Source organism: Chaetura pelagica, unplaced genomic scaffold (genome assembly GCF_000747805.2).
Source record: "Chaetura pelagica isolate M959 unplaced genomic scaffold, ChaPel_1.0 scaffold33, whole genome shotgun sequence".
In the NCBI taxonomy this organism is placed as follows: Eukaryota; Metazoa; Chordata; class Aves; order Apodiformes; family Apodidae; genus Chaetura; species Chaetura pelagica.
The window spans coordinates 1,436,603-1,448,192 of record NW_009952874.1 but is presented as its reverse complement, the minus strand read 5'-3'; the positions used below and the strand labels follow the sequence as shown (position 1 = coordinate 1,448,192).

At 38.5% G+C, this 11,590-nt stretch overlaps 1 protein-coding gene across 1 annotated transcript in view; it reads left to right on the top strand.

Moving 5' to 3' along the window:
• The first annotated feature begins 12 nt into the window (after positions 1 to 12).
• The window catches only part of HIBCH (3-hydroxyisobutyryl-CoA hydrolase), a 39,608-nt gene continuing 28,030 nt past the window's right edge, over positions 13 to 11,590 (top strand). Inside the window, exons 1-6 of the mRNA XM_009995254.1 lie at positions 13 to 125; positions 728 to 770; positions 1,486 to 1,626; positions 3,089 to 3,173; positions 4,010 to 4,090; positions 5,919 to 5,971. Of these exons, the coding sequence (XP_009993556.1) occupies positions 13 to 125; positions 728 to 770; positions 1,486 to 1,626; positions 3,089 to 3,173; positions 4,010 to 4,090; positions 5,919 to 5,971 (516 nt within the window). The remainder of the gene's footprint in view (positions 126 to 727; positions 771 to 1,485; positions 1,627 to 3,088; positions 3,174 to 4,009; positions 4,091 to 5,918; positions 5,972 to 11,590) is intronic.

Here is an 11,590-nt window from a genome sequence, read left to right as displayed (position 1 = left end):
AGCTGGTGTAAAATGGAATTTAGGCCTGGGTTCGCTTTCCCGCTCCCAAACGAGCGTGAAAACCCCCTCCTGGGCCGCCAGGAGTGCAGTGCGGTGTCTGCGCTGCGGCGCACCTGGAAGGTGCGGTTTGTCTTTCAGTGCTGAGGTGTTTGAAGCCCGGCAAGGGCCGTTGTTCCCTGCCTTCCTGAGCAGAGCACACTAATATTTAACCGCCTCATTAGTTAAATGGGCCGATGTGTTCCCAAAACGTGTCAGCCCGGTTCCAGCTGGTACGCAAACCTTCCTAACTGCGGAGACGTACAGGGGCGGGAGGGCAGGCCTGGTGCCGTGGAGGCTTTGGGAATACACCAGTGTTTGGCAAGATTTTTGTTTGCTCTTAAATGCCCAGACACAGGCTGTAAGCGTTTACATCACACACACTGCTAAGTGCAAAACATATCCCCGAAATTATTTGTGTTATTTCCAGGTTCTCCTAAACTGAAATTGAACACATAGAAAGACGTTGGTAGTTTTCGCTGTTACCTGCTGTTTACTAGTGAGCAAAGAAGTTTCCAACTGTTTTGATAGGATGATTGTGCTCTAATTTTACTTAATTTTCAAAAAGAGAATGTAAATCCGTTGTGTTCAGAAATTTTTCTCACAAAGGTTTGCTCAGCTCAGCAGTCGTGTTTGCGGGTTATATGGCTGGCTTATGGTTTTAGCTGTCTTTTAAATATTTCTCTTTCAGGCTGAAGCCATTGAACAGGCTGCAAGTGATATTGCAACATTTGGTAAGAACAGCATTTTGTTTTGACTGACTTGGAAGTTTTTAGGACTCCTGAGGCAAACAGTATATGCAACTATTACTGTGTCTGCTCGCAGTGGTTCTGAATAATTTATTGCTCAGTCATGATGTTGATCTTTAAACATTTTGTTACATGTTTCTGTTATACTGCAAGTTACATTATTTTGGCCTTGCCTACTCTTACAGTTAATTTCTAACTTGGTTTCCATATATTCCTTAAGTATAATTCAATAGTGAGTTTGAAATCTATTGTGGAAATTGTTTAGTGATTTGTTCTCTTACTGTTAAAAGTTACTTACAGACAAATGTGCACATTTGGTTTTGCAGTGTGAAACTGCAAGTAGGGACCCCTGGAACTGTTACTGTTGCAAGCATTTTCGGAATACCAAATCTTAAAAAAACACTTGCAAGCATTTTCGGAATACCAAATCTTAAACATGTGTTTGTGTTTTGTTTTATTTTTAAATTATCTCGGATGTTCTTGTCAAAGTGGCTCAAAAACTTGCCTGAGGGTTGTAACTCTGAGGGACTCAAAGTGATTTCAAAAGAGCTATTTAGGGAATGCAAATAAATCTCAAAATGCTTGTTTTATGATCTTAAAATAGTGTGTTTTCAAGTATATTTCCCTAAACACTCTTGTAACTATATTACTCAAGGTGTCTAGCTGACTACATTGGCTTTATTTGTTTTTGCATTTACAGAAGATGTCTAAGCATACAGATTTGACAGGTGAAGTGTTGTTGGAAAAGAAAGGAGGTGCGGGAATAATAACTTTGAATAGACCCAAGGCTCTCAATGCACTAAATCTTTCTATGATCCAACAAATTTATCCACAGATAAAGGTTAGTAGCTCTGCTTCTACCCATCTACTATACATACCTTATCAGAAAGCGATTTTAAACTTTGGTCTGACACTTCTTAGTGTACTGATTTAAAGAATGAAAGTCATTATGGGTACATTGGCCAATGAGCTCAGTTTTGTACACAGGGAAAGAACAAACAGTTTCAAGCAAGTTTAATGTGTTTTCTCCTATTTCTAAGAAAAAAGCTGCCAGACAAATTTAAATTTAGCATCTGGATACATAAGAGACACCCATATTAAACCCAGGACTGAATTAAAAGTGCTCAGAGTTCCTACCTTCGTTTTGGCCACAGCCAGCTGGTCAGTCAGCAGACACCAATTCCAGCCTATCCAGTGGTGGTGTCTCTTGATTTGGTACATTCTGTGGAGAGGCTGCCTGGCTGAAATAAAAAATAGAAATCATGAGGAAGCAAGGTGCTGTCAGTGTCATTCCTTGTGAAGATCGTGATGGATTTAGAAGCACTATTTCTACAAAGTAGTGAAGTAATGTGCCTAAATTTAGGCAAACAGTCCTTTTTGATTTAATTATATTATTTATCATGTGCAAAAGGTCAAACTTATTCGATACCAGTATTTGATGGATAGTTGCTTGTTTTTTGGTATTTTCATTGACTATTGTGCTGCAAAGCCATGCATTCTTTGAAGAACATTTAAAGAAAAAAGAAGTACTTAATCTGTAGTGCTGAGTACCAGGCTTTCTTTGAAGCACAATCTTATAAGGTGGTATAATTTTAAGTACAGTTGCTAGTATACAGAAATGTCTTGTCTCTCTTTTATCTGGTACACTTACTTAAAAAAGGGATATATAAGCATAGTTTAAGGAGGGGAAGGAAGCCTAGAGAAGGCCTCTTTTTCTCAATATGGTTGCACCACTGCTGAAATTTTGTAACAGTGTATTTAATTCAGAACACACCCCTCCATAGCCTTTGTAGCTAGAAAAACATCTGGACACAAAATTGATTTGATCCAGTCTTCAATGAGCATCAATTGCAGTCATTTTAACAAAATCCATCAACAACTTAAATGCTGTTTTGCTTGCCACGCATCTTAGGTTTATGCAACTTTCATTATTTGGCCTGAAGCACTGTTGTTATATCTTCCATATTCCCAGCTTTCTGCCCCACTATTGTGTTCCCATTGAGATTTAAGTCAGGCCCTGTTTCAGGGAGTGAGTGCTGCCTTTCTTCAGAGGTCAGGAGCTCTGCATAGACATTTTTCTGAAATACGCAAAGCAGGTCTGCTGATCTCTGATGTCAAGACTAAGTACCATGCAGGAGAAGCAGCCAGACATTTGTTTTTCCAATTTCAGCTTAAGACAAACTCCTTTAAGTATGGTTTATTTTGCTTTTTCAAAAAGCAAGAGAAGAATTATAGGCAGTATACAGAGAAAGCATTTTTTGCACAGGCTTTAATCTTACCTGGAAACATTTCCTTCTCTTTAGACTTGGGAGCAAGATCCTGAAACTTTTCTAATAATTATAAAAGGAACTGGAGGAAAAGCTTTTTGTGCTGGGGGTGACATCAGAGGTAAGGGCTGTAGTCAAGTTAACATTTGGCATATCTTTTGCATTGATTTCCTTTATTTACTGTGACTGGGGTAAACAGAGGGTTGCTACACAACAGCAAGAGATTAGTTATGCTGACTTCTTCTAACACCTTGGTGTGTAGATGCTATTTGTTTCTCAGGAGACAGCTTTTGGATCATTATATAAAAGAGTAAGAATTTGGTTTTATTAATAACTGGTAATAGCAGGCAGTCATTCCTGGGAAGAGAGAGTTCTTGTCTCTGTCACCTTCCTCTGAGATTTTCATGACTGACAGCTTCTTTACAAGAAATTTGAAAGGTGGTAGGTCTGTTACTACTGGATAATTTGTGTGTGATGTTTGAATTAGAGCTGGCTAGATAGAGAGCTGACAATGGTGATCAATGTATCTGTGATTGCTTTGTAACTACAAAATGTAGGAAGTCTACAAACCAAAAGTTAGCAGTTGTTTTAAATTTTAGGTGAACAAGCAGCACAGGTTATTGTTAAATTATGCTTTGCTTTAATTGACTTATCATTTTTAGTATTCAGAGTCTTCAGTATAAACAGTTTTAAATGCCTGTTTTATATATTTGTATGAAATATCACAAACAAGATTACGAGACATAAGAAGGGGTTCCATAATACAGAAAATGCACAGCACTTTCACAAGAATATAGCACACAAAGTCTCCAGCATAATAGAATTGACTTGAATTTGAGAGCAGGATGAAGTTGCTGTTTGATTACTGAAGGAAAAAAAACTGTTATCATGTGATAACATGTTACTGTATTTTCTATTAAACTTACAGTTATCTGTAAAATTTTTATTTCTCTTAAGCCATCACAGATGCAGGAAAAGTTGGAGACAGACTGGCACAAGATTTCTTCAGAGGAGAATATACCCTGAACAATGCCATTGGTATGTTTAATAGCAAATTGTGAAGCAGTACAGTTTTCATAATAGTGGCTTTGAATGTAAATTTCTCTCTTTGTTAGTCTATAAAAGACTATGATAACATAATAGTAATATTTTTTTACCAAGTTCAATAGCAGTAGTCTTCAATATTTTTATACCTTGCATTCAGGATTTGTTTCTTTTGTTTAAGCTAATATGACAGCTTCCTTATCCCATCCCATTGTTCTGGGTAGTTACCTGTCCACTATGGATGTTTTAGTTACAGACACTGCAGTTCTGCAGCAAGTATCATTGATATACTTCAGAGAAGACCTGAGATAGAAATAGATGCTCAGAAAATCATAAATATTGAGTCAGAAAGCAGATCAAATTATATTAAAGCTTTCTGTTTAAATAAAGTGCATAAATGAATATTCAAGCTGGGAGTTAACTGCCTTAGTTAATTGCAAAGAACCTAGGAGTGTGTGTTCTTAAAGAATCTAACAACAAAGACACTGGGTAAAGGATATTAAGGAAGGATATTAATGCTTTAGTGTGAAAGTCAAGAATTGAATGTTTTGGTGAAAATAAACTTCTCTAAACCTACCTTAATTGAATACAGTGTGAGGTTTTTAAATATTTTATCCGGTATTAATAGGAGGAGAGGTGAAAATGTTGCATATCAACTTAGGTTGACAAAAGATTATGGAGAGTAATTTCTGCAAAGTTGTTTTTACATTATTGGACAGAGTTTCCGGTTTTAGTATGTTTATCATGTACACTTCTTGCCTTCGTCAAGAAAAAACAGTTTTAATGTCTCATGTACTTGGGAAAAATTTGCACTGTGTGGCAGTTGGACTAGATGATTGTTGTAGGTCCCTTCCAGCTAACTATTCTGGTCTGTTAAAATATTGCAAGGGTACATACTTCTCTAGAAATTTAGTTCAAAGACTAGCATCTAGAGCCCATGCATTAGCTTATATGTTAATTTAAGAACACAGTTAAAAATGGAATTCTATTACATTTTCTAGCTACTAATTTGAAGGCTTGAAGTGCCTTTTAGTAGAGTACTTTTTCTAAACAAGGATCTGTAGTTTCTGCAGAAAAGCCAGCAACATGGTTGCAGGGGATATCCATATCAGCAGTCCGATTGAACTTTTAAGTCTGATCTGAAAACACTGAGAATGAGGCAGCAGTTTCATTCCCAGTGAAATTCTGCATCTTTCCATAAATGGTAACTAAAAGCACCACATCTTTAATTTCATGCCTCCATAAAGCCCCAACATACAAAGGTGATAGACAGAATTGTGGCATTTCAGGACATCATCATCTCAACCTGCCTGTGCCATATTCAGGGTTTTAACATGCAACAGAGTTGGCAAGACAGAACATGTTTGCATTGCAGTAGTTCACTGGCACGTTTTGGCTGAAACCTACCAATGCACCTGGCTTTGTAGTCAAGTACTGGAGCGTAGTACACACTGTTGGGTGTGGGATGGGGTGAAAGGCAATCTTTTGTATCCCAGTCTCCTACAGAGCTATTTATAATAGCCAAATGTGGCAACTCTGTCAGGTGATCACACAGCAAGCAACCTGGCATTTAATGGTTGTATAATGTTCTCCTACAACACTCAGAATGCAGTAAGTCAGTAACTGGTGTTTCTTTTAATTACTTGTGAATTGCATGAAGTATCTTCATTTTAAATTGAAATTTTGCTGTTTAATTTAATTTACTATTTATTTTCTGTTGCTCTTGCTGAGGAAAGACTTGAGGAAATGTGGCATGCATGCAGTTAGTCACAGGTCCAGTCTTTTGAAAAAAAATCTACGATTCCTTTTATGTTTTTTACAGGCACTTGCAAGAAGCCCTATGTGGCACTTATTGATGGCATTACAATGGGAGGGGTAAGTTAAGTGCCTTGGTGTGATATCTGATATAATTTGTTTTAAAGTGGTGTAATATTCTGTACTTGAGTTGAATGAAGTGCACACATGGCATTTCAAGTAATTCAAGAACAGTCATTGCAATGTGAACGTTAGTCTCTTGCTTGTCAGGGTAGATGGCTGCTCTTCTGATGCTACTGCTGTTCTGTGGTAGCTAGAGCAACTGCTTTCTCAGAGGGTCCAGCATTTGTGTTGAAAACCAGAGTAGAATCCTGTCACTGTAGGAAAAATCCCTCACAAAGGTTTTCCAAACAGCAAAGTGTGAGTTTGTAGATCATACAAGAGCTGAGAACTTTCCACTAAACTTGTATGAAAAAATGTAAGTATATAAAAATACAACCAAAGTAGGAGGTTCAATGTGACTATCAGAAAACTTCTTTACTGTGAGAGTGACAGAGCCCTGGGACAGGCTACCCAGAGAGGTTGTGGAGTCTCCTTCACTGGAGACATTCAAAACCCGCCTGGACACGTTCCTGTGTGATGTGCTCTGGGTGACCCTGCTCTGGCAGGGGGGTTGGACTGGGTGATCTTTCAAGGTCCCTTCCAACCTGTAGGATTCTGTGACTCATTGAAAAATTGGAAAAATACTAATCTATAACAGACATTTTTAAGATCAGTTCTGTATTTGTCAACAGATTCTCTGGAAATGCATCTGTTTTCTCACCTCTGCAGTACTCCTAAAACATCAATTAAATCCTGGTTCCTCCCCATATTTGTCAACAGATTCTCTGGAAATGCATCTATTTTCTCACCTCTGCAGTACTCCTAAAACATGAATTAAATCCTGGTTCGTCCCCAAAGGCTGCACCTTACTACTAAAGTAATATGTAGAAGGCTTCATCACATGGCTAGTTATATACTTAGTGCTAATAATTTTTTCAGCAGTTGTTGGCTTTAAACACCACAAGTAGGTAGGTAGGTAGTAGTTAAACACCACCTACGAGTAGGTAGTTAGAAGGGCAATACCATGCTTTTCTACATGCCAAAGTGCTGTTCTCTTCAGTTTGACATCTGTTGGATAAATTTGTATCATAGCAGGGAGTAGAATACTATAATGTTATTTTGAACAATGAGTTTGACAGTAAAGTCCATCTGCCATGTTGTCATTTAGATTTATATTATTTTCTTGCATGTCAGTATGATATGGGTGTACAGTCTATTTAAGTTTGTCAAAGACGAGATGAAAGAAATGGAACACAACATGATCCATCGCCTGTCATGACACTTCCCTTTCCATCTTGCTTTACATATTTTGCCTGTTTGTGGTCTTTTTAACTTGTGATCTAAACATGCAGTAGCTCTCCCCTTTGCTACCAAGCCACAAAAGTCTCAGCTAGATAAAGGCCTTCCTAAAAACAAAGATTACATTCAGGACCTTGGCTTTAGAAGCACGTGGTTTCAGCTTGGGCTTGTGACAGAGCACATCTTAAGCACTGGTTTCACTACAGACCAATTTCCTATTAATGGAAATGCAAGCAAGTCAATCACAACCTTGCTCAGAAAAACAGCATGATGCACATGGAGTGATGTCATTCTAATTTCAAGTAAACTAAAACCAAACAGCATATTAGAAACCCAGCTATTATGTGCTAGATAGTGAAAGTCGCTACTGGTGCTCAACAGTGAAACTTGGAATTGTATGAAAAAACGAGCTGGTTCTCCTTCAGCATTGTGGGCTGGAGGCTTTTAGGTGGCTTTCTTGGGAGCTTAATTAGCCAACAGATGGGGCTGTGGAGCTTGTTTTCTGCACCCTTGTACTCATAAAAAAATTATATTAAATATCAATGTATCTTTTAATCTTCTTGTACCTGTTCAGAGTAGTAGGTTCAAGTCACAAGTATGTTTGATGAACTAAAATAACTCAAATTTACTAAAAAAAGGGAAATAAGTTATAAATACTATGTTTACTGCTAAAGGGTGTATATTGTTGAAGGTCACACCAACAGATACTCTCATGTTGCTAAAAACTACTGTTCAAATTATTTTAGTTGACTTCTATCACAGATTTTTATTTCATTGAAATTAAGTACCTGGAGCAACAGACAAGAAATGCAGAGTATTTAAACATACTCCTTCAAAAATTATCTTAAAAATTATTGTCTGTAAATGAGGTCCTAAACTTGGGCTTCTTGGTTCTAGGAAAATCCCAGTCTTTTCCTGAGTTCTTTGCAGATGAATACTATAAGCTCAGTCCAATCTGTGGTTTAAACAGAGCTTTGGCACAAAATATATTACTGTGTCACATAATCTCTTAAGAAACAAAGGATTAATAAGCCTGTTTCAGAGCCAAATAAAGGACACTGGACAGATTTAAGTGATGACATTCAGATTATTTGGCTTAGAATTCAAGGTGAATATTTGAAAGAGGGGGAATAAACAACAACAACAAAACAGAGCATAGATTTTTTGAAGTTAATATGGTCCAGGGTGCTGGGCTACCTTTATGCAGAGCATACTTAATACTTCTGTGGCATATTGCCAAAGCAGAAGTACATAATTTTCAGGGGCCAAAGGCCATTGCCTTTAGTATAGCGAGGAATCTGCAACTCCATATACAAAGTATCTCCTTCCTTAGTATTATATTCTAGAGCATGTATGATTTAGAAGCTTCCTGAGCTAGGTTTTATTTCAGAGCCACTGTGCTAAATGACTGTCAGTAATTGTACTCACCTCTCTATTAATCTAGTATTTTTTGACATTAAGTAGGCTTGATCTTCAGAAAGGCCTTTGGCAGTTGGTTTCACAGCTGCATTTTCTGCAGTGTGTAAAGTTTTTTGTTGCTGGTTCAGGCCTGTTGGCCAGTATCGTGGACAATGCTTGTTTGCTAATAAGGCCAAAGTAGGCCCTATTACTGATGAGTAAAGACTGTCACTCAACTGTATGAATTCCTGGCTTTGGAAAATTAAATACAGGATTTAATCCTTTAGTCTGACCTCTTACGCAGTGTGTTTGCTAAGTTTATTTTAGCAGGTTTTGAATTTATAAAAGTTATGCCCTTGTGTTACATCTTGCTTTAACAATTAATGCTTTGAGTTTTAGGATTAGGAAAAAATCTTGGTGCGGGGCAAGTAGCTTTTAACTTAAGATAGTAAGATTTTAACATAGTACAGGACAACACTTTTAGTACAGAAATGGAATTCAGTGGAGTTGCTTGTTCCCTTAAATCCTTTGCAAAGCCCTATGCTTTGAGTTATTGCAAGAACCTGATTTTTAAATCTTCACATTTAGGGGGAGTAATAGGAAGTTTGAACTTTAATATAGTTTGCAATTTAAAAAGATATAGGTCAGCTGATGTCATTTCAACCCAACTCCCTCAGATTCTAGGCCCCAGTCTATGGGAGTGCAGTACTGGCTGCTTTGGTCTCTCTGTAGTGAAGGACCTGGAGTAGATGCACTGTGAGTATAAGAATACAACCTGTTAATTGGTCTTTGGATTCATCAGTGGCTTTCCATTTGTTTTGTCAACACATCTAGCAGTACAGGTTTTTTAGGCAAGTGTTTTTACTTAAACTGAGAGTCTACATCTAAGTTACTTACATAGAATATCTTTAAGGTGAGTGTTAGAGGGTAGAATTTTTAAGTACCTGACTGTATTAATCAGTCAAGTAGTAGTATCAAATATGTTAAGCTTTAAACTACACAGAAGTAGAGGTGAAAGGAGCCTCAGGATTATTCTTTTGCTCTTGAAATATGGTTACCTATAGTTAGATGATTGCTTAGGTATTTGCCTAATACATTCGGAACTCTCTAGCAGCAGTTCTGTTTTATCTTGATATCCCCCCTGAGTGCTTAGTTGTTCTTTCAAGTTAAGATTCCCTAGTGTCTAATTTAAGTCTTCAGTATGTGTAATCAATATATTTGTATCTTAGTCACAGCTCTCTAAGAACATTTTGAGATATTTCATTCCTTGCTCCCAGCCATCTCTCTTTAATAGGGATGAGGATAGGTATTCAGCCTTTGCTATAGACTAGTCTCTTGGTCTGCTTGCAATCCTCTGGAATCTTTCCAGTTTGTGTACTTTACAGTTCATTACCAGAGAGCAGACAATATTTCAGCTGGAGGACTCATCAGCACCAAGTAGAGCAGAATAATTATCCCCCATATATTACAGAGATACTCTGTCACAAATAGGTCATGTAAAGAGTAGCCTCTGAAAGCATCAGGTGCTAGGAGGCGACCACTCTAGTTATTCTTAAAGCTTTACACTTAACTTTTTCCTCCTTGCATAACAAACTTCCATCACAGTACATTTCTCTATCACAAAATGGGCTTACCTTTTATCCATTTTTAAATCTTCTTCCTCAAACAGAACTTGATTGTCAAGGAGTCGGTGTTGTGGAGCTTCCCTTTTCCTCAAAGATTACACAGAAAAAAAAACAATCAGCACTCATTTCCCCTTTCAAGAAACCCAAGTGCTCTATCAGCTGCCTTTGCTTTTTATAGCCCACATCAGGCTGCTGAGGATTCCCAGGTGTATTGAATGTGGGCTGGGTGGGTACCATCAGCCTTGTGGTGCCTGCTGCTGGAGACTCTGCTGTAGCAGCATCACACCTGAAGTAGTTATTTTTCAGCAGCATTGCATTGTTATTTGTATTTAGTTCATGGTTTCTGTAAACCCCTGATGCATGTCTAGGCATTTGCTGCACAGCAAACATGCTTGTAACCTCTGCATCTGATTTTGCTCTCCTAAGTGTAGTTCTTTTCATTGTGTTAGTTTCTATCTGAGCTTCAAATTGAGATGGTTTTGAATTCAGATCTTGCCCTTCAAAGCGTCTGCCTTCCCCAAGAGTCATCTGTCATTTCTAGAAATCCTTCTTATTTCATCATCCAAGCAGATAATAAAAATATCCAATGAAGGTTCATTAGTGATTGACTTCTGTAAGAGTTCAGCTAGGGTGCCCTCTCCTTTTGACTGCAAACTGCTGGCAACTTTTAACATACTTTCACATGTTTGTGCCCTCTGTTTCACAGTGCTACCACCTAGGCCCTGCTTCCCAGGTTGGGGGCTGAACTGCTGGAGAGTAGTGTAGGTGAAAGAGACCTGGGGGTCCTGGTAGACAGGAGGATGACCATGAGCCAGCAATGTGCCCTTGTGGCCAAGAAGGCCAATGGCATCCTGGGGTGCATTAGAAAGGGTGTGGTTAGTAGGTCAAGAGAGGTTCTCCTCCCCCTCTATTCTGCATTGGTGAGGCCGCATCTGGAGTATTGTGTCCAGTTCTGGGCCCCTCAGTTCAAGAAGGACAGGGAACTGCTTGAAAGAGTCCAGCGCAGAGCTACAAAGATGATTAAGGGAGTGGAACATCTCCCTTATGAGGAAAGGCTGAGGGAGCTGGGTCTCTTTAGCTTGGAGAAAAGGAGACTGAGGGGTGACCTCATCAATGTTTACAAATATGTAAGGGGTGAGTGTCAGGGGGACGGAGTTAGGCTTTTCTCAGTGATGACCAGTGATAGGACAAGGGGTAATGGGTGTAAATTGGAGCATAGGAGGTTCAAGGTGAATATCCGAAAAAAATTTTTTACTGTGAGAGTGACAGAGCACTGGAACAGACTGCCCAGGGAGGTTGTGGAGTCTCCTTCACT